The following is a 26,336-nucleotide window of genomic DNA, read 5'->3' as shown; positions in this document are numbered from 1 at the left end:
CCTTCCTGGGTATGTGCTCTAAAAAGTCAAACCAACCTTAAAATATAGATAAATATGTAACCACGATTATTGTCACACTACTCAGTCTATGAGTCCATAAAAGAATGAATGGATAAAGAAAATGTGAGATAAACACATATGGCTATTGAAGAAAGAATCCTATTTTATTTGCAATAAATGGATAGAGTTAGAGATTATTATGCTAAACAAAATGAGCTACACATAGAAACACAAATATCATGCTTTTTCTGTCATATATAAAATCTAGATTTTTTTAAGGCATTAAAAACCAGGGGGAATGATTTGGGAGAAGGAAGGGTATTAGCAGAAGTGGGAGGAAGTAACTGAGTAAAAGGGAGCTAGAGAGATAGCTTAGCACTTAAGAATGTTTGCTGCTTGCCATGGATATACAGTAAAATAATAATTACACAAACAAAACAAGGAGTGCTTGCTGCTGTTACAGAGGACCCAAGTTCAGTTCCCACACCCATGTTAGGTGGATTATAACTGCCTGTAACTCTAGCTCCAGAAGATCCATTGCTTGATTTCTGTCTTCTTATCTCTTCTTCAGGTACCTGCAAACATAGTCTTTGTTAAGACAGTAAAGATTAGACTCCTTTGTTGTAAGTCACTCTTATTTACCTGACTAAAAGTCACTTATATTCACCTGACATAAATGTCATCTTGGAGGCTTACAGCTGAATAAGCTCACCCTTTCTAGTACTTTCTAGCTGGCTGCTTCAACTCAGCTGTTCTAGCTTAAACTCCTCTCCAAGCTGATTGATTCAAACTGGCTTCTCTCAGCTTCTCACTGAATTGTTCTGCTTGGCCTCAAGCTCTAGCAATCTGTTCTAATCTTTTGGTTCCTTCTCATTCTCTGGCTCATTCTGTCTTTACCTGTGTCTAGCTTATGCTTCTCTGCAAAGTGTCTCTGTAAAACTGTCCCAATAAAACTACCTTCTCTCTGTGTCTGTCTCTCTGTCTGTCTGTCTGTCTCTTTGTGTCTCTCTGTCTCCATGTCTCTTTGTCTGTCTATCTATCTATCTATCTATCTATCTATCTATCTATCTATCTATGTCTCTCTGTCTCTTCCTCTGCACTGCTCTATTTCTCCTCTCTTTGTGAGAGTTGGGCATATCTTATCTCTGACTTATTCTGTCAAATCTTTCTCAGATTCACCACTTTGTCTGACCCTCAATTAGATGTCACATTTTTGTCTTTTTATTTTTTTTGAGTATTATAAAAGTTGTTTGATATAAAACAACAACCAATTTAACAGTCTTATGTAGATGCTTGTCTACAGCAATACTGAAAATACATGTTTTTCTCAATATAAATTTTAAATAACTCCAATCATATTAACTGTATATTTCAAAATAATACATCACTACTAGTATTTCTTAAATGAAGATAAATAGATAAAAATCTTTTTGTTTGTTTGTTTGTTTTTTTCTTTTTAGTATAGCTTAAAATCTTGGCTCTTACTATGGTATAAGCCCAAAATAAGAATAATTTTTAGACATTGGATTTCATTGTAATAAGGCTGTACTTCAATGCCCCTCACATCACCAAAGGATTTTACCTTCATCATAGCTAAGCTAAGAGTTGACAGTTCTGCAGTGCCAAGGAATGAATTATAGGCACGATTTTTGGATACAGATTTCCTGATATGGTCAAAGCTATTTGACTTGAGTGAGTGACTTTATTCTCAGCCCACAGAGAACATGCTACATTCATTTATGAAATAGTGTGTGAATTAAGATGGTATATCCTCGAAGTCATTCACCAACTGTTTCAATGAACAATGGTTCTGTTTGGAGGGTGGCACAGACATTAGGTGAGGGCAAGAATCTGGTTCATTGGCTGTGATAATTTGGAAAAGCATTCATCTCAAAGAAAGAGTAACTTAAAAAGTCATCTTTAAACTTGATACAATAGTTACAAACATCAAGCAAAGCATTCAGTCTCTCTCTTTAATGTTCTCTTACAAGCCACCTCCCAAGTTACATATCTACATTTCTTTTGCCTGTATAAACTTTTGAAATATGTAAGCTGTTCTGAAAACCATAGTATAGTCTGCTCAGAGCAGAAACATCCAGTGCCACTAGGCTGGCAGAGTTCCTGCGTGCCTGGGTCTTGATGGTCCCAGTCACTCCCAGTGTTGGGAACAGATGTTATGTCCTCCTCACCTCTGATCTTCTGATCCTGGGCGTGTTAGATTGCCTGGGAGTGGAGCTTCCTCTGGGTGTTGTGGGACTGGCTGCAAAATTTGAGCCCAAGATCTGCTTAGGGCATCAACCAGGACAGACTGGAAGGAACCCATGACACTTGGCTGGCAGAGTTCCTGCTTGCCTGGGTCCCTCTGGTCCTAGTTACTCTGGTGTTGGGACAGGTGTTATGTCCTCCTCACCTCTGATCCTCTGATCCTGGGTATGTTAGCTTGCCTGGGAGTGGAGCTTCCTCTAGGTGTTGTGGGACTGGCTGCAAAATTTGTGCCCAAGGTCTGCTCAGAGAACCAGCCCAGCTAGACCTCACTTTCAAACATGGTAGCTTCCTTCTACAAACTAAGTTTACCTACCTTGTTTGGGACTAAAGGTGTATACTGAGTGCATTCTGTATTCCAGCCAGAGTAGCCATGTTGTTGAATTAAAATTCCTCTACAGTTTGTAATTCTTGATTGATGATTGATGTGGGAGGGCCCAGCCTAGAATGGGAGGTGCCATCCTTGGATAAGTGGCCTGGGAGTATAAAAAATGTTAAGCAGGAGTCCAGCTAGAAGAGAGAAATACCCAAGTGCCCTATGATAAGCGAATATGTGATGGAGAGAGAGATGGGTGAGAAAGCAAACCTGAGCATTTTGTCCACTGTGGGGGGAAGTGGAACTGGAGACATCACAGCAGTGAGGAACAGGCAGCTATGAGGAGCCTCTGTAACCACTTGGGGCCATGATGATGTCCTGGCTTGGACTGCCACCAAGGGCCATGTATGAATCTGAAGCCTTACTGCAGCTGGAGTCTGTGCTGATGTCTGTGGCCTGTGTTGCCACCAAAGACCATCTGGATGTCAGTAGTCTGGGCTGCTTCCTGAGATCATGTTGATGTATGATGGCCTGACTGACACCAGAGGCCAAACTGACACCTGAGGACATGATAGCATCCAGGCCCAAGCTGCCACCAGGAGCTATGTCTGTGTCTGTGGTCCTGTCACAGCCATGGTCTGTGTTGATGTCCCAGGTTCATGCTACCATACTACCAGGTTCATGCCATACAGATGTGTCTGCTTGGGGCTGCCACCTGGGGCCCTGTTGATGTCCAAGAACTCTGATGAGCTGGTTCCACCCCTTGCTTGCAGCAGGAGAGCCAGTCCTGCTTCTTGCTGGGCAGCATGGGAGAACTGACTCTGGTGGTTTTAGTATGAGAGAGCTGGCCCTGCCCCTCATCTGTTGATGTGGAGAGAAATGCACCACATCTCACCTCCCACCCACACTACCCCTCCTACTACCCGCATCATATGGGTGAACTGGCCTTGCTGGTACTGATGCAGGAAAAGTGGTACTCTGACCAACTCAGCTACCATCCAGGACCCAGATCCAAAGCTTTGAGTTGGCTCACCACAACATCCCCTGCATCTATGAACTGCTGGAGTACATGAGAGGGCTAGTCCTGCAGATTCAAAGCTGCAGAGTTTCTATGACACAGGGCAACAACAGGATATTCAAGAGGAGCCATGGTGAGGATCCAGTATAGATAGTATAGCCAGAGGCCTTAAACTAGATCAGTGACTCATTACGATGAACATTTTCTTTCCTTCTTTTTTTTATTGGGTATATTCCCTATTTATATTTCAAATGTTATCCCCTTTTTTAGTCCTCTCCAGAAGCCTCCTATCCCATCTCCCCTCCCCCTGCTTCTATGAGGGTGTTCCCCCACCCACCCACCAACTCCCACCTCCCTGCCCTGGCATTCCCCTACACTGAGGCATCCTTATATTTTTGGTTGTGAGCCTAGCCTTTAACAGCTGAGCCATCTCTTCAGCCCCAATGAACATTTTCAAGTAAAGCTGTTTGGGCAAAAGGGTACATGTGTGACACACTGCAGCTTCCACAATGAGATTTTTTTTGTCTAGTTTTGTTTTGTTTTAGGGTAGGGTGCAGCAGTAGAGGGAGGATATGAAGGGAAAGGGAAATTATTGGAATTTGGGTGCATGATGTGAAATTCACAAAGAACCTACAAAAAGATTTTTTAAAGTTAAGCAAGTCATGGACCCTGAGCAGGTAAGCAGCCATCCTCCATGGCCTCTGTATCCAGGTTCCAGTACTGAGTTTCTGTTCCTCTGTGAGGGGCTATAAGCTGTAAGATAAAAATAAACCCTTTCTTCCTCCAGTTGCTTTTGGCCATGGTGTTCATCACAGAAACTGTCCGGTCTTCTGCGCTCTTTCCATCCCCTCGTACACAATGTTCCCTGAGCTTTGGATGCGGGAATTGTGCTGTGGATGTATCAATTAGGGATGGGCATCCCACAGTGAGTTGGTCTCTGCATTTTGACTAAAGACTTTCTGTAATGGTCACCTGCTGCCAAAAGAAGTTTAGAGAAGCCAATTTCAAGATAGGAAAGAATGAAGTGAGCTGTCACCGGTGCCCCCAGGGAATGTTGGGAAGAAGCACTGAGGACTCCTAGAAACCAAGTGAGGGTAACTCAGAAGAAATATACCAAAAGGAATAGAGAAATAATTGTTACTATCTCTATATTAGAGGGAGTTTGTGAACCAGGGAAAGCTCACAGGCCTCAGAAACCTAAGACACAGTTTCTGCCATGAGATAATAAAGACCCAAAAGAGTTGTGGTCTTTGACCAGTGAAGGATAGAGATTATCGTTCAAAGATTTCAGAGAAAAGGGGGTGGGACTCAGTCAAGAAAGTATTTGTCTTGCAAGCTTGAGATCCCATGTTTGATTCCCAGAACCTGTATGAAAAGCTGGGCATGGTGGCATGCACTTGTACCTTAAGGTTAGGGAGGTAGAGGCAGAAAAATCCTCAGGTGTCACGGACTAGCCAGTTCAGCTGAATTAGTGAACTCCAGGCCAATGGGAAGCACTGTCTGTCTCAAGAGAGGTAGACAGCATCCCTGAGGAAGACACCTGAGATCATCCTCTACACTCCACAAATACCTTCACACATACACACACATGTATACACATGTACATACATATGCACATGCATCTACATTCCTACAAAAACAAGACAGGAGTGAGGTGTCATGGGAATAGAGCAAGTCTAGTTCAAAACACACCTTAGACTTCTACCACTAAAACAAAATCCATCTCTGTGTTGTTACAGCAGCATACTCTTCCCAGACAGAAACAGACTCCAGTTCTAAATATGAATGAGGCAAAGGAAAAGTTTATTATAACAGCAATGAGCAAATTAGCTAGGCGGGGGGCAGAAGCAGCATGACTGAATATATAGTGATTCAGGGTAGGGTTGCAGTAGCCAGATCATTTCTCAAGGAGAGAGCTGCTGACGACTGATCAAACTGGTTAAAAGGTTGGAGATGGCTTCTAGAGGCACACCTGAACACAGCAAACATTGTGGTGTTGCCTGTTGAATTGCTAATTTATGTTCATGTTGGATTACTTGGGTTGTGAGATCTGCTTTGCCTTCAAAGGGCAGCTGGGGAACAACTTGATACCATTCGTGAAAATATAATTAAATAAACCTGACATCTATTGTGAACTGTATGCCATCTATCTCTGACTGAAGATTACCTCATGCAAAGAATTGAACTTCATAATAAAGCATACAAGAGAGTTGTCCAAAATATGAGTATCATGTGTAGAAGCTGCAGGTGAAGATTACTGTTGAGAATCCAGTGAAGTGAGTCCATCTTACAGTCAAGTTGTGTGGCATCCTGGGTGGCTTTCACTGATGAAGAACACAAGGCAGCAAGCAGTAATAGGTTCTGCTTTGGAGTTTCACAAATTGAAGATTGGTGAATTTCTCGATAAGTCAATTGAACAACTGCCAATGGTAAACTTTACTTCATTCCTTCAACCGGGAGGACAGAAACTAAAGCATTTGGGCATTGAGGAGTGAGCTCTGTAAGGCAGGGTTATCAAGGGAAATGCAGGAAATAGAAATAAGGTCTAGTCTTACAGACTAAGTCTAGTCGTTCATAAACTGGTTGATGAAGAAGGAAGCAATCTCCCATGCTTTTAGGATTAATTCAAGTATCATACCTGTGTTCTCAACTTCACTCCTAGCATTTTGTTGTTTCTTTGTAAAGTCAGCCTCCTTCTCCTTGAATTCCCTCTCCATGCGTGCTTTTCTCCTTTCCCTCTCCAGTTTATCTTTCAGATCTCTAATCTCTTCTTCATACTCCTGTCTTATCCGTGACCTCTCTTTTTCTAGTTTCTTTCTGTAAAGCTCTTGCATCCTCCAGGTCTCTTCCTGGATCACACTCTCAGCCCTTTCATACATTTTGTTGGTAAAGCATCTTCCATCATTCTCGCTCACTATGCTCTGGACCAAGGCCAACAGCCGCGTCTTCTGCTCTTCTTGTTCAGCTTCTGATGCTCTGTTGTTGAACAAACAGTAGCGATTTTCGAACTCATCAATTACCTCTCGAAGGACTTCAGGAGCTGTCTCTAAATACTCATGGATATCCATGTCTTCCAAGTCATCCTTTCTGGTGAGTAAGAGAATCATGAATCTTCTAGCCTTTTTTCCAAACATGCTCAGAATTTTCTGTGTGGCCTTGTGTTCTTCCACAGTATAACGCCCCAGTGGGACCACCAGGAGCAGAGCATGAGGCCCTGGAGAGGTCAGGGCAACATAGCGAGTGATCTCCTTTTGTGTGTCAGCATCTGGTACCTCAGTGTCAAAAATACCGGGTGTATCCACAACAACGAGCTCTTTCCCATCCCAGGTGCTCACCCTTTTCTCACAGACCTTGGTAATGGATTTTGCACAAATGCCAGAATGAAACACTTTTTTCCCAAGGATGCTGTTCCCTGTTGAACTCTTTCCTGCTCCAGTTTTTCCAAGTAAGACAATTCTCAGTTGCGGAATTCCTTGGTCTTGGTTTCCAAGCTCTAGAACATCAAGGAAACAAAGCCAAATGTTAGACTCAGCCAGGGACGGTTAAGCGACTAAGTTACACAGTCCAATGCCCACTCTTTGGGTGCTTATGATCTTTCCCCATGTTGTCACCTTTGTCCTACCAGGGACTATGGACAACCTGTGAATCTAAATGCCCATCTCAAACTACCTGACAACCCGTACCTCCTTTGATCTCTTTTCTTCACTGCCCTTTTTAAATATACTTTTTGATCTCGTCATTCCAATCCTTTGTGATTTCAAAGTACCCAACAGAGGAAATAAGAGTTTCAGAAGAGACCAGTGAACCACTTTTGAAGCTGCCTCACTTACAGAATCCAGAGTAGAACACAAAGTGTGAGTTTGGGGCATCTGCAGAAAAAGACAAAATTCTTTTTCTGATTTATATTTTAAAATGGCATTTTCTTTCAACTGAGAGACATGTACAGGGAGGATGACAAGCGTTTTTGATGGTTTCCAATGTTTGGTGACCAGAATCCCAGGATAAAAGAAGTAACATCACTGAGGATACTGTCTAGGATGATCTAGCACAGGGCACAGGGACAGCTCACATCAGTATTTACTTAACACAGTAGAGTGCCCCATCGCAAAGATTCTTGTGGGTGTTGGTTTTTTGGTCACAGGAAGGAAGAATGGGAGAAGGCATCAGTTGTAGTTACTATGCCATAATTCACCAGCATTGACACCACATGGTGAGTGTTAGACTAGAATCCCTGTTCCTCCCCTGCACAAGCTGGGAAACCTCCATCCGCCCTCCTTCCCCCAACCCCATCTACATAGAGAAAACTCCCATGTCTGTTTGAATGCTTGGGGAAAACTCCGTGCTAACATGTCATCACTCCCCATCTCTGAGTTTCTGGCAACCCACCCAAGAATGACCACCCAGGGGCTCAGGTTCGACAGCATATGGTCACAATCCCAGCTCCTAGTTGGCACACCATCACTCCTTGCCTAAATTCTATAAAATCCTCTTGCTTTAGCCTGGATGTGTGACTTCACTGACCTCCACCTGTGGGATTGGTGAACCTACTGGAGAGCTGCCTCTTAATAAAACTGCCTTTATCTACTTTTAATCTGGTCTAATCTGGCCTATATCTGCATTGTTGAGGGAGAGAAAATGCCTATCACTGATGACCCATGATTAGACTGCAATACACATCCTCTCCTTCCTATCCCTGAATGCCTTCCTCTTTGGGATGTAGATTTGCAGCTCTTCTCAGTGAAGTGTAGCCAATGGGGCTGGGGCTGGGACACACTGTAGTGTGCTTTGGAGGACAGGCAAACAAAAAGTTCAAAAACTCTTAAGCACTGTGGCCTGCCTGCTCCTTTGGCTCCTCTGCAACTGCCATGTGAAGATTCCTGAACTATCATGCTTGACAGTAACAGCCAAGAGGGATCCCTCGACCCTGGCCTGCCCAAGAGCTAGTTGACTATGCCAAAGCTTCTTAAAGCACAGGCTGTGCCTTCATGTGGGACCACAAAATTGAACATAGAGTGTTAGCAATGGTAAAAGATTCTGAATACACAATGACTAAACAAAATTTTGAAATCAAAGGTGTAATGGATTTATAATGTGTGACAGCACTTGACTGTGTTTTATGATGAAACAGCAAGCTTGTTACTGACCAAACAACATAAATACTTGCTCATACCCTGCAGCACCAATAAACACTGCCAAGATATCTTGGACTTGGATTTGACACTAACACTGCTTTGAATGATGTGCTTAGTGAATGGCACTCTTACAATTTCCTATTATACATTTACAAAATCAATCAACCCTAAAATCTGTTTGACATATTCTGTCCTCCAAGGTCAAATGTTCAATCAAGCTTTACTTATACAAAACAAAACCCAAATATATCCACCTTACCAATGTAAATGTGTTGTTTTAAGTTGAAGAGAGACAATACATTTATTGACTTTAATTTTCTTATTTACTTTTCTTGTACACGGCAGATGCTTCTTCGGTATCGTCAAAGAAGAGTTGTTAAACACAGCTTGTATGTAGCTAGAGCGTACAATGCATTGCTTTAAAAAGATACTCACAAAACTTAACACCTCCACTGCTCAGATAATTATGTTTTGTAGTGAAAACACTTAAAATCTGCTTTCTTATGAACTGTAAAATATAGTACTAAGTATGTTCACTATCTTATGTAACAGTTCTTCAAATTTTATTCATTCTATCTGACTGAAACTCCTTGTGATACAAATGGGGCAAATATACTTTAATCTTTAAAAACAGTAAATTATACACACATATATACATAACATATATATGTATATATATATACAACATGTATATATATAACATATATATATATATATCAAAAGTTCATTTCACATTTTGTATGTTTGACTTCTAACCTATTTTACATATGGTATGTACTTAGGGTCACATAAAATTTTCTTGAGAAAAAAGCAGTATTGGGGGCAAATGTATAAGAAGCCCTGAAGTACGCACATCTGTGAGTCTGTCAAGACTGACAGGAAACCACTGCCTTGCCACAGGTACATGAGTGACTCATCTGTGAGCTTCTTGGGACTCTGGCAGGAGCATGAGTCAGAGCCCAACTTTAACTGGTATGGTTCAACGAAATAGCCAATGTTTTAAGCTACTATGTTGTAAGGTAGTTTGATAAACAAGCAAAATCTCAACTGACATTAATTAACATGATGGGTAGAGGATCAGATGCTTGGTGGCACACTGATAAATTTACTGATTGGAATGGGGGCAATGGGAGTAGGAAGCCATATGAGGGACCAATGACTCCCACATTGCTTTCTCTCAATTCTCCTTCAGAAAGGACAGAGATGTGACCAGAAAGGCCACAATCAGAGAGGCCACAGGCAGCCTTTCTGCCTATATGAAAGAGGAAGTAGGAAGCTGTGCTGAAGGCAGGCACGGTGCCTCATACCCACCACTCTGCACTGGAGAGACAGGAGCAGGGAGTCTGTCACAGATTCCAAGCTGACCAGGGCCACAGTGTGTGTAGAAGTCTATGTCAAAACAAACAAAAGAGGGTAAAGAAGGAAAGGAGGGAAGAGAGGGCTATGCCAAGCTCTGGGCCCGTGAGAGAGCAGCTGGGTGTCCTCTGCTCGGCCTGATGGACACATCCTAAGACAGCATAGAGAGAGTCGAGAAGAGTAGGAGAGCAAAGAAAAGAGAAATACAAGGGCGGTGTAACGGTTTTTCTCTCGTTCAGTGGGGACTGATGGTCAAGGCAGGAGGGACTGTACCCCTCCCTATCAGCTTCCCACTTCTCCCACCTTTGACTATGCTCTGCCCCACACCCTAGCTCTTCTCACCATGGCTGCTCCTTGGATTTTCTGGGATGAACCCCACAGCACCGCACTGGGCTTCCATTGTAGCTCAGCTCCCTGCAGATAAAGAAACAGGCATGGCAAGTTAGGACAAGCACTTGGAATCCTACTTTCTGTAGCCAACACTAAACTTTTTGCCATAAACTCAGCATTTGGATTTCTCCTACCCCACCCCCAAAAGCTCACCTCAGTATTCCATTTTTCAATCTATTCTTTCCATTACACAAACTTAAATTGTACCAGCACCTCTTCGAGCTGGTCCTGTTTCCCTCCATCTCTCCAGCTAGTGAATGAGTACTGTGGTGTCCACACTTCTGACTCAGCTTCTCTGTGGTGGCTTTCTTGGGCATCTCTAGCAAAGGCTGATGAGGATGGAGACTTTGACCCTCACCCCTGCTCTTTCCAGGCCTGACTCTTCATCTTGATAAATAGTATCACCACACAGACCGTGACTCTTGCTAAGCTTTGAGCTCCACTCTAGCCTTGGTTTCCTCCCTTGCATGAGCCCATCACCCCAAAAAAAAAAAAAAAATCTCATTTGCTCCTATGTTTCTACCTTCATGTTGATCAGACCCATTGCTGTTCACTGTCAGTGTAGCTGGGTGGGGCCCGGTCATCTATTCTTGGATCCCTTTATAACTCTACCACTTTCAAAATAAAATTCCATTTTACTTTTCTTGCTTGAATTCCCTAGCAGCTTTTGGTTCTCTTTAGAGGATAGTTTGAACTATTAGAGTGGTCCAAAAGTCCCTGCAGGAACATCTTTCCCTGAAGGCAGCAGCCTGTCTTACGTTCTCAGGATCCTTGAAGCACTTTTGTCTGCTATGATTTTTCAGAATTTCCCCTTTCTGGGGCACTGCTCCAGCCCACCACCCATCTGGAGCTGCTCAGCCTGGGCTTCCCGAGAAGCCCTCTCCCACGCCTCTCTCCTACAACAGCACCAACCCGAGACTCCAGCTTTTGAAGTCACTTGCTTTTGCTGTAACTGCACAGCAGCAGTTCCTCATTGAAGACATGATTATAACACTAAATTATTTGCTAGCATATGAGTGTCTCCTCTTAGACTGTGTGACAGGAATCGACGCAGCACTGGACAAAGGCTGGGTCTCAATTTACGAAACAAGCAAACTGGCCTTCTTGGGTGGTTACCTCTCTCTGCTTGGGGGTGGCCTGTGCACACAGCCATCTTCCTTGCTAGCCAAGACACAGTCATGTAGAGACACTCAGCTCATTCTGAATGCTTCCTCTACCAACTACACAGGAACATATTTGAACACTCTGGAGCCAACCATGATCAGGACATGTTGGAGTGCTCCTTGTTAACACCGGATGCTTCTTTTGAGAGAGGCTCTCTATGCCTGAAGGCCAGGTGAGTTGCAGTTTCTCAGAAAGTAAAACGAAACCACAAACTTACATAAAGCATTGGTTCTTAGCACAGAGTTGATTTGGTGATTACCGAGGAAACCCAATATCAATGGTAGAAACGTTCTCAAAACTTTCTCAGGGTCGTGGGGAGACAGAGGGCACAGGGTGACAGAGCGGCTCTTTAGCCTATTTCTTCTGAAAACCAGGACCTGCATTTCTGTAGGTGCTGATTTCATTGACTAAGTCATCCCCTCTGCCTATGACCAATTGTCTACTACTGACTTCAGAACTGTAGCCACAGTAAGTGTAACCTCCCTAAAATGGTTTCCCCAAGAGGCAGGTTCCCTAGGAAGCAGCTTAAAGGAGAAAGATAACAGTTAATACTGATCTTAATGACATTATCCCAGCTTGGGGGAGCTGTGCCAAGCCGAGCCTGTTAGGGATCCTCCATCCCTGCCTTCCCCTGCCTGCTCCCTCCAAACTAATTCATTCATTCTCTTCCTGGGAGAGTCAAGTTAAAAAATTTTCTTTTGAACAGTAAAGGAATATTTTCCCCATAGAGAAAGAGTCTTCAAAACATTGAACCCTGACGCACACAAGAATTTGTAGAACTCAGTCTTCAACTCAGATTACTGCTGAAAATCATCAGGCTGGAAGCAGAAACCAATGAGTACAATTCCCTAGAGCAGGTCTGTCAGGAGGTTTAGTAGACACAGCCAGCAGAGAGGGCCCCTCCTCACCAAATTCAACACCCACACCATCCATCCCTATTCTCTTACCTGAAAATCTGGATCCTGTGGCCTTCTCTGATTTTGCAACAATACTAAACACCAGAAAACAGAGTAGCAGAGAGGAAGCGAGGGGGAGGAACTGTGTAAATAGGAGTGTGCAAGGGACCCACCCATCTTCCTAACTAGCTGCACTGCAGAACTTTCTGCAGTCCTCTTGTTCTGTACTATCTCACGTGGTACCCATGGGTTGCTGGTAGCTACTGAGCACTTGGAATGTGATAAATCAATAGTCACTTTTTTCACAGTCAGGACTTTAGTTGACTGCAGTTTGTTCCATCTCAGTAAATATCGGTCAGTCGGCTTGTTTGACAGAACATCCTGCAAATATTAATGACAATGACTTGGTTGGCAGTGACATTGAATCTCCTGTGTGTTTACTTGTTTAAGAAATGAGAGAAAGAATAATTGAGTAAGAGAGAGAAAGACAGAGACAGAGACAGAGACAGACAGAGACAGAGAAGAAAACTCCTTGTTAATAGCATATAATAGAATCTACTTCTAATTTGGATATTTTACACTTCATGTAATTCGTGATACAGTTGGATTTAAATAGGACATCTATATCATACCTCCTTCCCTCAGGAGTCAGGGCTCCTAACAGAAGAGGGGTGGAAAGATTGGAGGCATTGGTCATCTTCAGTGAAACAGTATTTGCTGGATATGACAAGGTCATTTCACACACAAACTTGCACAGACCAAAACCTGAGCGCCAATGGGGAAGGTCTCATGAACTCTTGTCCCTATCTAAGGAGCTGTGGACAATTGATTGCTGCTAGTGTGTGTGTGTGTGTGTGTGTGTGTGTGTGTGTGTGTGAATTTGTGAAGTTTTTTTCTCAAGAGCACTGCCCCTAAAAGGTTACCCATGAGCCGGTAGATGGTCCCACACTGCTGTACATACAAGGCAGCACTAAGTGAAGTTGGGATTTTTTTTTTAATGGGGAATAGAGAAGACATGAAGTTGGGAAGGAAAGGAGATGGCTAGAGAAAGGATCAGAGGGGAGAGAAACTGGAGTGGAACTGATCCAGACACATCTGGGACTGCATACAGCTCTCTAACCGTCACAGTCCTGCTACCACATTCTCCTTGTCCAGCCTGCCCTTTCTCTCCTCTTCTCTATTATCCTGCCTACTTTGGGCTGATTCTTGTGTAATTTCACTTTTCTTTCCTCTTGCTGACTTTTTTCAGGACAACATTGTGTATGTTTGCGTCAGGCTTCATGCCTACCCCTTCAACTTAGGACAGTTGAATGTCCACACAGTTGATAAGCCCCAAGGGACCACCACCTCTGTGGAATTACTCAGGCAGAGATCAGCAGGAAGAGCTCAGGTTTTGGGTCCCTAACATAAATAAGAATAAGAGCGATGGGGTGGGGGATGTGAGTCAGATTAGCAACCCTCCCACCAGGAAAATCTATTTATGAAGTGGCTTTGATTCCCCAGGTTCATCTGTGAAATCTGGTAACTTGGCACAGAGTCACCAAGCAACCAGGTGGTTCTGAGAGAGGCCCTGACAAACCTCAATTCTTCACCACAGGTCTTCTAAGCCTTCACTCACCTTTCCATGTACTGCCCTGTGAACTGAAGGGTCCCATGAATTTGTAACCTTCAGTAATTGGGATGCTGGGAGCACAGATGTCCAGATATAATCCCAGTCCAGACAGGCATTTGTAACTGATTACACCAGTCACCAGTCAGCAATAACACCTTCCAGCCCTACAGTTTATTTTTCAACAATTTCTGTTCCTTTATCATGTTCCCTCTCTACTATATAAACTGACATTTTTCTTCAGTTCATGTACTCCATTTTCAGAAACTGGTCCAAGTTGGTCAAATTTTTATTTGTGAAGAGATCAGGAGATCATTTTTCATAATAATCCTGGAGAAATTGTGAGCTTGAAGCTGATGTCAGCCTATTTCCCAGAACCCGTCCTTATGAGAGTAATCAGTTGTTGTTAAATGTGACCTGAGACACTTCCTTCCTGCCTCTGCCATACACATTTCCTGTGCTATATCCTTCACCTTTGTCCTACTCATCTCATGAATTGTCATATTACAGAGCAGAACGGTTAAGATAGAGGAGCCATGCACACTCCATTAACATGAGGAGGTACTCAAAATAGACTGTCGGGAGAGCCTGAGAAATGAAGGTCTCCAGGAGACTTCAGCTTGCTAAACCATGCTCAGAGTTCTCCCTGGATGTCACCTTGGACTGGAATTGGTCCAAAGCAGAATTCTCCTCTGCCTTCCACCTAGAAAGATGTAGTTCTGGCTACTCACAGGTCAGTCTTAAGCAAGTGTGATGTGTGTACACTGTTGCTACCTGTTAGAATTATTGTAACAGAGTCTGAAAAACCTGTTAGAATTATTGTAACAGAGTCTGAAAAACCTAAACTACTAATAAAATACTTAGCAAATTTCTTACAAAAATTACCAAAATTGCCCTAAAGAGATGGTGTCAAGAGCCCTAGCTGCTCTTCCAGAGGACCCAGGCTTATTTCCAGCACTCAATGATGGCTCACAACCTTTTATAACTCCAGTTCCAGGGGATCTGACACCCTCTTCCAGCCTCTGTGGGCTCCATGAACATACAGACATTCAGGCAATATACCCATGTGTGTATAAAATTTTTTAAATAATCTGAATAAGTAAAAATTTTTTAAAAATTAAATAATGTGAAGCTCACAGCTTGGAAAGACCATTGATGTCATTGTTCCCCTAACTAAACAGATTCTAGAAATGAGGACAAGGATGGGGGGAGTATAATCTCCAGTTGTGTACCCACTAGTGAGGTACATAAAGTCAGGCTTTAATATATAGTGCCCAAGTCATGATCACATGAAAAGCTGTATTAAATTCTGTGAGATATAAGGCAAAACAAAAAGTCATAATTTAGGGAAAAGATTTTAGGGAAGAAGGGGGTGGGGGGATGGGAAGGAGGAGGAGAGGGAGGGGGAAAATGACCAGAGGATGTCATATGCACGAACTTACCAACAAACAAAAGTTATCCATTAATATTAAATAAAATATTAAAATAATTAAATAATTAAATAATTAAAATATTCACAAATATTTTTTATAATTAGTTATTTTGAACCAGTAGTTATTTAAAATATCTTTGAGAATACAAGAATGACCATGAGTGGGTCTGTGTAATTGTAAAAGTATTCTGTGCACTTTGTTCTGCCACGCTTTATTTCCATTTAATAACTGTAGTGGCTATTCCTGGTTGACAACTTGACTATATCTGAAATGAACTACAATCCAGAATTAGAAGGCTCACCTGGCCCTAACCTGGAGGCTGAGAGATAACAAGTTTCCGACCTGAATCTTGGCATGGAGATCTTGAGGTATAGTGGCTACGAATCCCAGAGGATTAAGATAGGAAGATCTATGAGTTCAAGATCATCTGGGATTAAAGGTGTGGTGGCATAGTGGCTATGAATCCTAGAAGATTAAGACTGGAAGAACACGAGTTCAATCAGTGGTAACACCTTTAACCTGGGCCACACTTTTGCTGGAGACCTACATAAGGAAGAAGGAAAGCTCGCTCTTTTTTCAATTGCTTGCCTTGTGGGACTGAGCAACGGCTGGATCCTCGGACTTACATTCACAGCTGCTGCTGACCATTGTTGGGAGTGGATTGTTGGGAGTTGGACTACAGACTGTAAGTCTGCAATAAATTCCTTACTACATAGAGACTATCATAACTTCTGTGACTCTAAAGAACCCTGACTAATACAATAACAGTTAGAGATTTCAAAGTCAAGATAACATGGTTTATGTAAACTCAACCCCAGACAACACTGTGGTCTAGCACCTGTTAAGTAGCACAGGCAGTCTCATGGCCAACACACTAACTAACGTGATCAGAAGGGTTCTGAGGGTACAAAAGTGAAAGTTTTAGTATTATCAACATCCAACACAAGCCCAGAAAGGCTGGAGGTAGATAGTGACCAAGACTGAAGCACAATAGGTATTTTAAGTTCAGAAGTACCAGCTATGAAGAACTGGGCTTACTACAGGATGAATTTGGGGGTTAGTGGAAATTGTGAGCCTGATAGTCTCTGCCCTCTCCCTAATTGAGAGTACTGCATTTTATTTTCTCCCAGGAAGATGATTATAAGGTTCTTTTCCAATAATTGGAGCATCTCACAAAAGCCTAGCACAACCCAGCACTTAGAACTCATTGCACATAGTCATCTGAGTCTGCCCAGCCACCTTTGTGGGACTCAGAGACCTGCTACAGAGCTGCCAGCCTGCTTTCCTAAGGCCTTCTTGTTTTAATTTAAATCAAGTAAGTGTGAGTAAGTGTGTGTGTGTGTGTGTGTGTGTGTGTGTGTGTGTGTGAGAGAGAGAGAGAGAGAGAGAGAGTATGAGTGTGTTTATGTGTGTGTATGGTGTGTGTTTGTATGGTATGTGTGTGTTGCCTGTCCATGTTGATGTGGATTGTGAATGCAAGTACCAGAGGAAGGCAAAGGTATTGGATCCCCTGGAGCTGGAGCTGGAGCAGCAGGTGGTTGTGAGCAGCCCCTCTGGGAGCTGGGAAGAGAAGCTGGATCCTCTGGAAGAGCAGTACACAGTATTAGTTGCTGTGCCATCTCTCCAGCCCCTGTAATTTCTTCTGAGATGAAAAGGTAACCAGGCAGGACATCTAAAGGAAGACGACAGCACAAGAGAGACAAGAGGTGAAGAGGACAAGGAAATGTGACCCTGAAGGAAACTGTCACCGCTTGATACAAAGGTGAGACAAACTAACCACGAAAACTGTCATTTGCAGCAATATGGGTGAGTCTGGAGGACACTGTGCTAAGAAAGGGCGGATACTTCCCATCTCATGTTCATATACAACCTAAAAAGCTCAACTGGGGCTTAGGGTGCTCAGCCACACTTGACAGACACATCTCCAACAAAATTCCTGCACCTAAGGCTCAGGGAACATCTCAGAACCAGGAAATCTGCAGTGAGTGAGATCGTTTCTCCTAGAAATGACCAAAATCTTCACCCATGATTTGACAACAACATGTGGCTGGTGAAACAAGACCTCTACAAGTTCAATACCAATAGACATGCTAACATGGAAGGGGGGAATCTCACCAGGTCTTATCCCCAACAACAAACCCCACCCCAGGCATCTGAACAATGCTGCAGCAGGAGCTGCAGGCATGTCCTTAGGGATGAGTCCCCTGATTGGTTATCCAATACCATATGGTCAGCGCAGAAATGTGTACACACATAGCCATTAAAGAGGCTGAGTAACTTGTATTTATATATTTATGTATGTACATATGTGTAACAATAACAAAGAGGAAAGGACTATGCGTTTGAAAGGGAGCAAGGAGGGACATGAGAGGGGTTAAAGGGAGGAAATGTAAGGGAGAAATTATTTTAACTTCAAAAATTAAAATTTCAAATCAGTTGGGCATGGGGCTCATGCCTATTAATTACCTTGGTTTAATTATTTATATATACATATATATGCATTATGTATATACACATATATATTCATATACATATATACTACAATGTCCACATGAAAAGCAAGCAATTTTATTTATTAATTATGCTTCGATCAGTCAGGAAATGTAAGACATCACCATAATCATCTTCAGAAAATACAATATATTACATTAACAAATTATAAAGAACCCACCAGAACTTGATAAGACCCTATTGCTAAAGAGTTTACATACTATTTGTACTATATGAAGAAATCAGGCAGGAACTGGGCTGGAAGATTCCTCCCTGCAGGCTAGCTTTTCATGCTGCTGGAAGTTGCTATGTAGGATGCTGGGGAGAAAAGACATCAATAGTCTTAACCAAACTCTATAAACTACAGTGCCAACACACCAGGCAAGCTGGGCCCACTTGTGCAGTGCTGGTGTGACTGCTATGGGGATAACCAAATGCTTTCTGATTGGATTTAAGGCCTATTAACAGGAGGGAGCTCACATGTGTTGTCATAACCCTGATAAAAATCCATAGGCCATAGTAGAGACTCACTACCTACTTACTGTTTAACTAAAATTGACATGGCACCAAATTGCAGTCTAAGTATTTATACCCATAGACACATGTCTTATTCTTGTCTTTTATCAAAGAAGCCTCTCTTTGCAGAGAATAGGGGTGAATGCAGGGTTCCAGGACTGGATGCTCAACCCTAAAGCTCCCTTCGACCACTACCTTTAAGGTTCAGGAAACAGTCATTGCAATCAGGAACTCACTGCAGCTATGGGTCTGTCAGCAGTTAGTCAGGGATAGATAGATGAAGAAGGAGTTCCTGGGAAACTCCTCCACTCTGCTGAGCTAGTTGCCTGGCAGGCTCCCGGGCAGAACCAGGCGAGAGAGGGAGAGAACCTGGTCCAGCAGAGCCTCTCTCAGGGCTGAGCGGGATGGTGAGTGTCCTGGCTCAGATCTCCTGCCTCCAGAGAATAACCACCCCTAGCTGGGAGTCTGTCCAAGCAGGAACTCATTTTATTGTATCAATCTTTTCTTTATAAAGGGCTGAGAGAGGAGGCGGAGTTTTCTGCTGAGGTGAGATGACATAGGGAGAGGGGAAAGTTAATGAAGGGTATGGGATGACTAATGGAACCAACAGTTACTCTACATCAGCAGGAGCTAGGCAAAGGCAGGCTTAAGCAGGTTGTGCTGAGTCACTCCAGTACAGAAGTGACTGAGACAGTTTACAAAACTCAGCCAGGCTCACGTTTGTCCTCAAGGCCCAAACTAGGGCCAAATAGAGCCCAACACTAGTAATGACTGAGGGGTTCTAGAGAAGGGAGAGCCATTGCCTTCTACTACATTCCTCCTGGTGTCCCCGCCAAGCTCTGATAAAGAAGTCTAAACCTACTGTCACATACACAAGGACCTAGCAAAATTCTGTGTATCACAAAGCAAAAAAGATACCAAAGGAAAAAAAAAGCCATGAATATATTCAGAACACATTATATGCGTGCTTGTATGAAATTGTCAAAAAACAAATGTCATTAATAAAAAAAAAGAATAAAATTTACATCACAATTTTGCTCCAAAGTTTTGAAAGAATTTCTCTTATCTTTTGGAAGATATACATAAATATATTCTCTTCAGCCTCTTCCTTCCAATTTCTTCTTTTTTCATCATAATTACTTCTTGCGGAAACAATTTGTAACTCCTTTTCTTCTTCTGGTTTATTAGCATATTCTTTTTCTATTCTTTGGATTTCACTGATGAATTGTTGAGTATAAGTCTCCTTCAGATCCTCTAGACATTGTTTCAGCCTGTTATCTATGTCCTCATAGATCTTGTCAGAAAAGTAGGATCCGCCATTCTTGGCCACCATTTCCTCTATGAGTTCCATCAGCTGCTGCACTTGGTTTTCTTGCTCAGCCTGAACTGCTTTGTTGTTAAAGGCCAGGTAGCGTTTCCCACACTGCGAGACAATATTATTTAGCTTTTCACCTGCTTCACTTACAAAATTATCAAGGCTCTGGTCCTCAAGGTCGTCTTTGTGAGTAAACAAGATGATCATGTACTTCAGGGCTGCCTCCCCGAAAAGACCCTTGATGAGAGCAACAGTTTTCTGTTCCTCTTCAGTGTAACGGTCCAGTCGCAAAACCAGGATAATGGCGTGAGGCCCAGGGCAGGAGTAGAGGACGCAGCGGCTGATTTCTAAGCATGTGGTTTCCATGGTCTCGTCCGTGTCAAAGAGCCCAGGAGTGTCCACAACAAGAAGGTCTCTTCCCTTCCACCTCCTGGATGCTCTCTGGCAGGTCTTGGTAAGTGCATGGGCCCAAATCTTAGATTCAAATTGATGTCTCCCGAGGATGGTGTTCGCTGTAGCACTCTTTCCACTTCCAGTTTTCCCTACCAGAATGATCCTCACTTGAGTGTCTTCGTGGCCAGCCATGTCAAGGTAAGCTGACTCTGAAAATCCGGATGCACACATCTTAAGGAAGGGGAAAGAGGAAAATTACCTGTTAGATAAGTGGGAAGCACGCCCAGTCCTTTCTTTTTTTCCTTCCCTCCCTGAAATATTGCAGTGTTCTGTAGTTTCAAAAGGCTGCTGATCTGGATGCCATTTAGACTGTTCCTGAAGGCATGGAAAGACTGTCTCTACTCCTGTTACCTCCTTCATGCCAATGTTAGAGCACACGCTCCTGGGCCATGCCCAGTGCCAGGTCTGGGAAGCGAGTACACCCGAACAATTACTGTGCAAAATACTTGAAAGCCCAGGCAGGAGCACACAGTAGGATGACTATAGTGGTCAACAGCTTACTATATATTTTATGAAGACCTAGGAGAGGCATTTAAGGCCTCGAAACATAAAGAAAGTGTAAGGAAGGCAGAGGCAGGTAGGATCTCTGTGAGTTCAAGGCCAACCTGGTCTATAGAGTGAGTTTCAGGACAGGCAAGGCTATACAGAGAACCCCTATCTCATACCAAAGAGAGAGGGGGAGAAGGAAGGGAAGGAGGAGGGAAGGAGGGATGGAAAGAGGGAGGGGATTGTTCATCCCCTGCCTTGACTGGTACACAGTTAATATGTTAATTATTACAGTTAAATATCACACTGAAGCCAGAAATATGTTCACTTATCATGTTGATAAACAAGAAACAAAAACCTCAAGACAGTTATAACAATCCTGAATAACAAAAGATCAGGCAGAAGTATCACTAGCTCAGGTTTCAGGGTGTATCCCAGAGCCATAATAATAAAGAAAACAGGCAGGAAGTGAAAGGAGGGCCCTGGGCCACAGGCGACTTCATCTTCACCCTAGACCTGAACCTCTGGCAGCTAATCCAGCCTCAGCAGCCCTCTCCAGCCAAGGATCACTCAGCTTTGCATGCAAATTTGCCTGTTGTTCAATTATGAGAAGTCAGCACCCTGAGGTAAGAAAAGTGATTTAAACATGATCTGAGTTGTCTCCCAACTCTAAAGAACCTGCCTTGGGGGACACAGAACTTCCTACAAAGGGTATCAGGCTACCTACCCTCTGTGTCCTTCCCCACAGGTACACTGCAGACATGCCAGTTCAGCTCCTTATGTCTCTTAGCCCCCACCACTCCCACCAGCAGCCTCCCCCGTGTGGCGATGCAGGCTCCATACTTCCACCCCACAGGTGCTCCATTCCTTCTTCCTCTCACAGCTCCCTCTCTCCAGGTCTCTTCCAGACAGACTCACTTTCTTCTGCAGGAATTAATGGGAGTTCAGGACCTCTCCAAGGAACCTGGTGCTTCTGCTTAACTATGAAGCAAAACTGCCAGCACTCTCTAATACCTGCGCTCCCAGCAGGAAGTTCTATGGGCGGAGCCAATGAAGAAATGGTTTGCTTTTAAAGAAATAGAAATACTGTCCTGTAATTTAGTGGGTGCTTCAGCTCTGTCAGATTGAAGCCTTTTCTTCTGTATATCTGTTATAAAGCCAAAAGTTTCTAAATCTTTTTATTATTATTATTACTGTTTTGGATTGTTTTTTGAGATTGCTGATGTGTTTATAAAAAGATAAAGGGAGAAGGGCGAATGTTCTATGGAGGAGTGGTGAGGTATCGGGGAAGAGGCTGTCCCAGCAGACCCATGCCAAGGCATCCCTTCCCCTGAGGGACCAGTATAGAATAGAGTCTATTCAAGGCATGCAGAGGGGAGTCACGAGGGTAGTAGAGGCAGAGAAAGGCAGAGAGAGGGAGAGAGTAGGGAAGTAGAGGCCAGCCATGGGCACATGGAGAGACAGGGGCGGGGGAGGAATGGAATGGGTAGGGGTAAGGAGACAGGGAGCAAGAAGGGAAGAGAAAGAGGGAGGAGGGAACAAGCGGCCACTTTTATAGTGGGTCAGACCTACCTTGCTATTGCCAGGTAATTGTGGGGTGGAGTTTAGACAGAATGCTAACAATTACAGTCTCATGTAGCCCAAGCTAGTCTTGAACTCGCAATGTATTGAGGATGACCTTGAAGTGAAAGCTGAGAACCTGGTAACTACTCAGGCCTTGAAGCTAGATACCTCATCAGTTGGAGTTGTCTCAAGATTGTTGTTTCCCAAGGCAGACAAGGGATGGCAGGTAGAGCATTGCCCATACGCTGGACTTCTCTCAGAGAGCTGGGCAGGAGGGTGGCTGCTCCCTACCCAAATCGAGGTTGGGGCTACTCAACTCCATAGAGACAAAGGCTACATTGCATTAGAGTCAGTTAAGCTTCTGTTTCCCTGCTAGAGAACTGGTTTAACATTTGCCTGTCTTCAATCAAGTCTGAATATGCAAATTAGATGTATTTTTTTTCCTTGCTCTTTTATCCTCCCTCCCCCACTCGAGCTATATAAGCTAGCCCTGTTAGGTCAATAAATGAGCTATCCTCCAAAATAGTGTCAGTGCTGTTCATACCTGCTCTTTATACCTTCACTATCACAAAGACCCTGCTCCCCAGCTCATCCTCTTGATGAGACCATGGCTGATGCATAATGGTCTATTGGCATCTGGGATCCACAGCTCACAATGAAAACTTGAAAATGATGATTCTGATATGATTAAAGGAATCCGCACCAGCAACAGTACAAATCGACTACAGGAGACAAGCCTAGGGAGCAAAGATGGAAATGACCCTTGTTCTCAAAACCCTTTCCATCTGGACTGCTACCAGCCAGTGTGGTCCACAGCTGGGCCCCACAACCAATCAAGGCAGTCCAGACAGTTCTTCAGATGAGGCTCCCTACTCAGGTGACTCTGATTTGTGGTAAGTTGACATTAAAACCAATCACAGTGAAGTGCCACACCAGGCTTTAAACATTTTTTCATTCATGTCCAGAGTGATACTGAACATACAAAGGGGCCTAGATCGTCAACTGTTTTTCTTATGTTCCTTCTACTACTGTCAAACTTTAGGCTTTCCATGAAGATTTCTCATTCAGTCATAATTACTTTTTGTCTGAGGTGAGGGCTGTGGACCTTGTCTCAGTTCTCTGCGTGGGATACTCAGTTTCTCTGGCACCATTTGCTAAAAGGCTGCCTGTTCTCCAACATGTCACTCTAGTAGCTTTATTGAAAGTCAGATGGCTATAATTGCATGTTTATTTCTTGTCCTAGGTTCAAAAGAACACAGAAGAATGTTGACCTTTGTTTCTTAGGTTATGCCAGAGCCATATATGAATAATTCCTAAATCCCAATAAGGAAACAAAGAACCCAATAAAAACAGGACAAAGGACTTTGCCACACACACTCGACTACTTCAGTTGTGTCTGCGTGACAGGTCTAAAAAACCTGATCACAGACCTGAGGCATACACTTCATGGAGAGCCAGTCTCCTGAGGTGGTCAGTCACTGACATCTCCTAGTTCTGCTGTGTTCCAGATTGGTCTCTGCTAAAGTCTGTCGAGAGATCTACATGCTTTCTTTATTCAGGCCTTAAGGTGCCCTAAGAAATATTTCATTACAGCCAAACTAAATTGAACAATGTTTCCCGGCCCCCACAATGTTCCAACTAATCCTAATCCATGCTGAGCTGATTCTTGGTCTGGAATTTTCCAAGGATGTCACCCATTCAGTCTAATTGCCCCTGGCATTGTTAGGGAAATAATGAAGGGAATAGGGCATTGTAGTTTGCTGAGTGGTCATCTACAATCCTACCGCAAGTTTAACTACTATCTTCATTCTCAGTCCCATACTACAGCTAAACCACTCTAGGAATTAGCAAGAAAGAGACAAGTCTCTACTAGCCCAGAAGATTAGCATAGTGGGCAGGACCTTGAGCCGAGTGTGTGTGTGTCAGACAGTGTGCAGCAGTCAGCATTAATACTGAGCAGTCAGATTGAATACTGGAGATTTGAGATTCGTGATTCAAGATTCGAGCTTCGAGCCTCTGTCCTCCTGGCTGGCGCACCTGCAGCCCCCCCAGGACTCCGGCTGGGCCCATGTAGCTCGTGAGTTCGGAGCTCAGGGGTGCTGCATCAGTCCAGAGGAGATGGCTGCTGTTTTAGACCCAGTGTGTTTTAGATGGCCTCTGATGTACCTTGACTACTGAGCTGCCAGATTTCTCATTTCTCTTTTGCAATGACTGTAAAAACCTCATGCCAGTTTTGAGAAATACATTCAGATCCCACACTTCTTTGTATCGATTCTGTTTGTCATGTGCCGAATTCCTTGCCCACCTGGTCAAAACTCTCATCACCCCGCGGAACAAGGGGTCCCCACAGAAACCCACTCTGTGGCAGGACTTGGTACAACATCATGCAGGAAGATCATGCAGATGGCTAACGTTTTCTATGGAAAGACACTCCCAAGCATATGTCATCAAGGAAACAAAACAAGACACCACTATACACCTCCCAGAACAGTGTGAAGTTCAGCACACTGATGGCTTTAAATGCTGGCACAGGTATGGAGGAGTGGGAACCTTCATTGGTTAATGATGGGAATATGGAATGGTACAGCCACTTCAGAAGACAGGCTGCTAGCATCTTACAAAAGTAAATACACTCTTGCCATATGTGAAGTGGAAATTTCTGGTTTCTTTGAAGACTCAATTGTGTCATGTGATGTTTTTCTAGAAACTGTCTCATGAGACGATGTTTTGCTGAGAACAGACACATGGTGGTTTCCAGAAGCTGCCTGGAAAAAGAACGTGTGATGTTTTGGTAGAGTGAGCACTTGAGAAAACATAGGATGTTTGGCAAGGGTATAAATATAATTCAACAGACAGTGGGCAAGGCTGTGAGGCCTCCTGGTCATCATTCCTGATTAGCAGAAATGCTCTGTCTTCTAGTCCCTAGCACTGGGGCCTACACTCAAAGTAGAACATCTAGGAGGGGGTGTGGCTTGCAGACTGGCAGCTGCTCCCCTGAGCCATCACCCTACCCACCACACCTAACTTCAGTCTGTTGGGGCAGGTCACAGCTGGGAGCCTGACCTGGGGGCTGGGTGTCGGAGTCTAAAGACCTTGGTAAAAGGAAAGAGGGCAGAAGCCGATGGTCTCTCTTGTGACTAACACACAGCCTCCTACCCAGTCCCTCATACCTCAGGCTGCTTCTGAACCCAGGGCAATGGGGAAACGGAACAGCCCATTGGACCCAGGGGACATGGGAGTCAGTTGTATCTGTACACAGGCATGCATGAACACACGTGTGTGCATACACACAATCCCTCACAGCTAGATCTGCTCTAATAAATGTATTAAACTACCTAGCCTTCTGAAAACCCTTGACTTGGCACTACACGGATAGTAACATGTGGGCTCTAGCCACCTTTGCATCGAGAGTCTAAAATGAAAATGCCCTCAGATCCAGGACTGAGGATGCCTCCTGTGGAGAGAATGCCTGACTACCTCAGATCAAAGACTTTTGCCTTTGCCTTTGAAGTACCTTTGGTATCTGGTTGCCCTTGGTTCCATATTGCCTCTGGTTATATAAACTGGAGGCTCTTCTAGTAAACAGACACCTCTCTGGATGCAGCTACCTGGTGTCCAGTGTCCTTTCTTTCTCTCTTACCCGCTTGTGTTTTCAGGTACTCAATAATTCTCCGTCTGAGAGCACCCAACAGAAGTGAGGATCCGCCAGCCGGACTTACTACAGTAACACATTAACTCCTATTTTTAAAAGGCTATGTAAAAAAGAAGTCTATAAAATTGTGCAAAATACCCAGCATTAATAAACCCGTTTCAAGTATTGCCAGCATGAGCTAACCCACCCACCTCTAGCCCTGACATGGAAGAGGGATTGGGGGGGGGGCGCAGGAAAGGATCCTTTAGAGAGTCTCTGTGGGCAGGGGGAAAGCCAGGTCCCCAT

General features: G+C 43.7%; 2 protein-coding genes across 4 annotated transcripts; both read right to left on the bottom strand.

Annotated features, from left to right (window-relative positions):
• Positions 1 to 5,372: 5,372 nt before the first annotated feature.
• Gimap4 (GTPase, IMAP family member 4) lies at positions 5,373 to 12,695 on the bottom strand. The gene is made up of 3 exons (XM_031381824.1): positions 12,586 to 12,695; positions 10,427 to 10,498; positions 5,373 to 7,089 (listed from the first exon to the last, which is right to left on the bottom strand). Exons 2-3 carry the CDS (start codon positions 10,482 to 10,484, stop codon positions 6,161 to 6,163), a joined length of 987 nt encoding a protein of 328 aa, XP_031237684.1. The 5' UTR covers positions 10,485 to 10,498; positions 12,586 to 12,695; the 3' UTR covers positions 5,373 to 6,160.
• A 6,350-nt stretch (positions 12,696 to 19,045) lies between these two features.
• LOC116098875 (GTPase IMAP family member 9-like) lies at positions 19,046 to 21,842 on the bottom strand. 3 transcript variants are annotated; one of them, XM_031381826.1, is made up of 2 exons: positions 21,680 to 21,842; positions 19,046 to 20,521 (listed from the first exon to the last, which is right to left on the bottom strand). In XM_031381826.1, the coding sequence occupies exon 2, from the start codon at positions 20,519 to 20,521 to the stop codon at positions 19,604 to 19,606; it is 918 nt and encodes a 305-aa protein (XP_031237686.1). In that variant the 5' UTR covers positions 21,680 to 21,842; the 3' UTR covers positions 19,046 to 19,603. The 3 variants fall into 3 exon arrangements, with proteins under 3 accessions (XP_031237686.1, XP_031237687.1, XP_031237685.1); XM_031381827.1 differs by having other exon boundaries at positions 21,755 to 21,835; XM_031381825.1 differs by lacking the exon at positions 21,680 to 21,842 and adding an exon at positions 21,564 to 21,673.
• Positions 21,843 to 26,336: the final 4,494 nt, after the last annotated feature.

Source organism: Mastomys coucha, unplaced genomic scaffold, assembly GCF_008632895.1.
Source record: "Mastomys coucha isolate ucsf_1 unplaced genomic scaffold, UCSF_Mcou_1 pScaffold20, whole genome shotgun sequence".
Taxonomy (NCBI): Eukaryota; Metazoa; Chordata; class Mammalia; order Rodentia; family Muridae; genus Mastomys; species Mastomys coucha.
The sequence above is the reverse complement of the archived record's forward strand: the minus strand, read 5'-3'. Positions and strand labels throughout refer to the sequence as shown.

What these genes read in the sequence shown, in the direction of transcription:
- Gimap4 (XM_031381824.1), bottom strand. Translation starts at nt 10,484, where the DNA reads ATGGAAGCCCAGTGCGGTGCTGTGGGGTTCATCCCAGAAAATCCAAGG. An exon ending in AAATCCAAGGAGCAGCCATG is followed by an intron (nt 7,090 to 10,426) that starts GTGAGAAGAGCT and finishes TTGATGTTCTAG; the next exon opens with AGCTTGGAAACCAAGACCAA.
- LOC116098875 (XM_031381825.1), bottom strand. Translation starts at nt 21,599, where the DNA reads ATGTCTGCAGTGTACCTGTGGGGAAGGACACAGAGG. An exon ending in TGTGGGGAAGGACACAGAGG is followed by an intron (nt 20,522 to 21,563) that starts GTAGGTAGCCTG and finishes CCCTTCCTTAAG; the next exon opens with ATGTGTGCATCCGGATTTTC.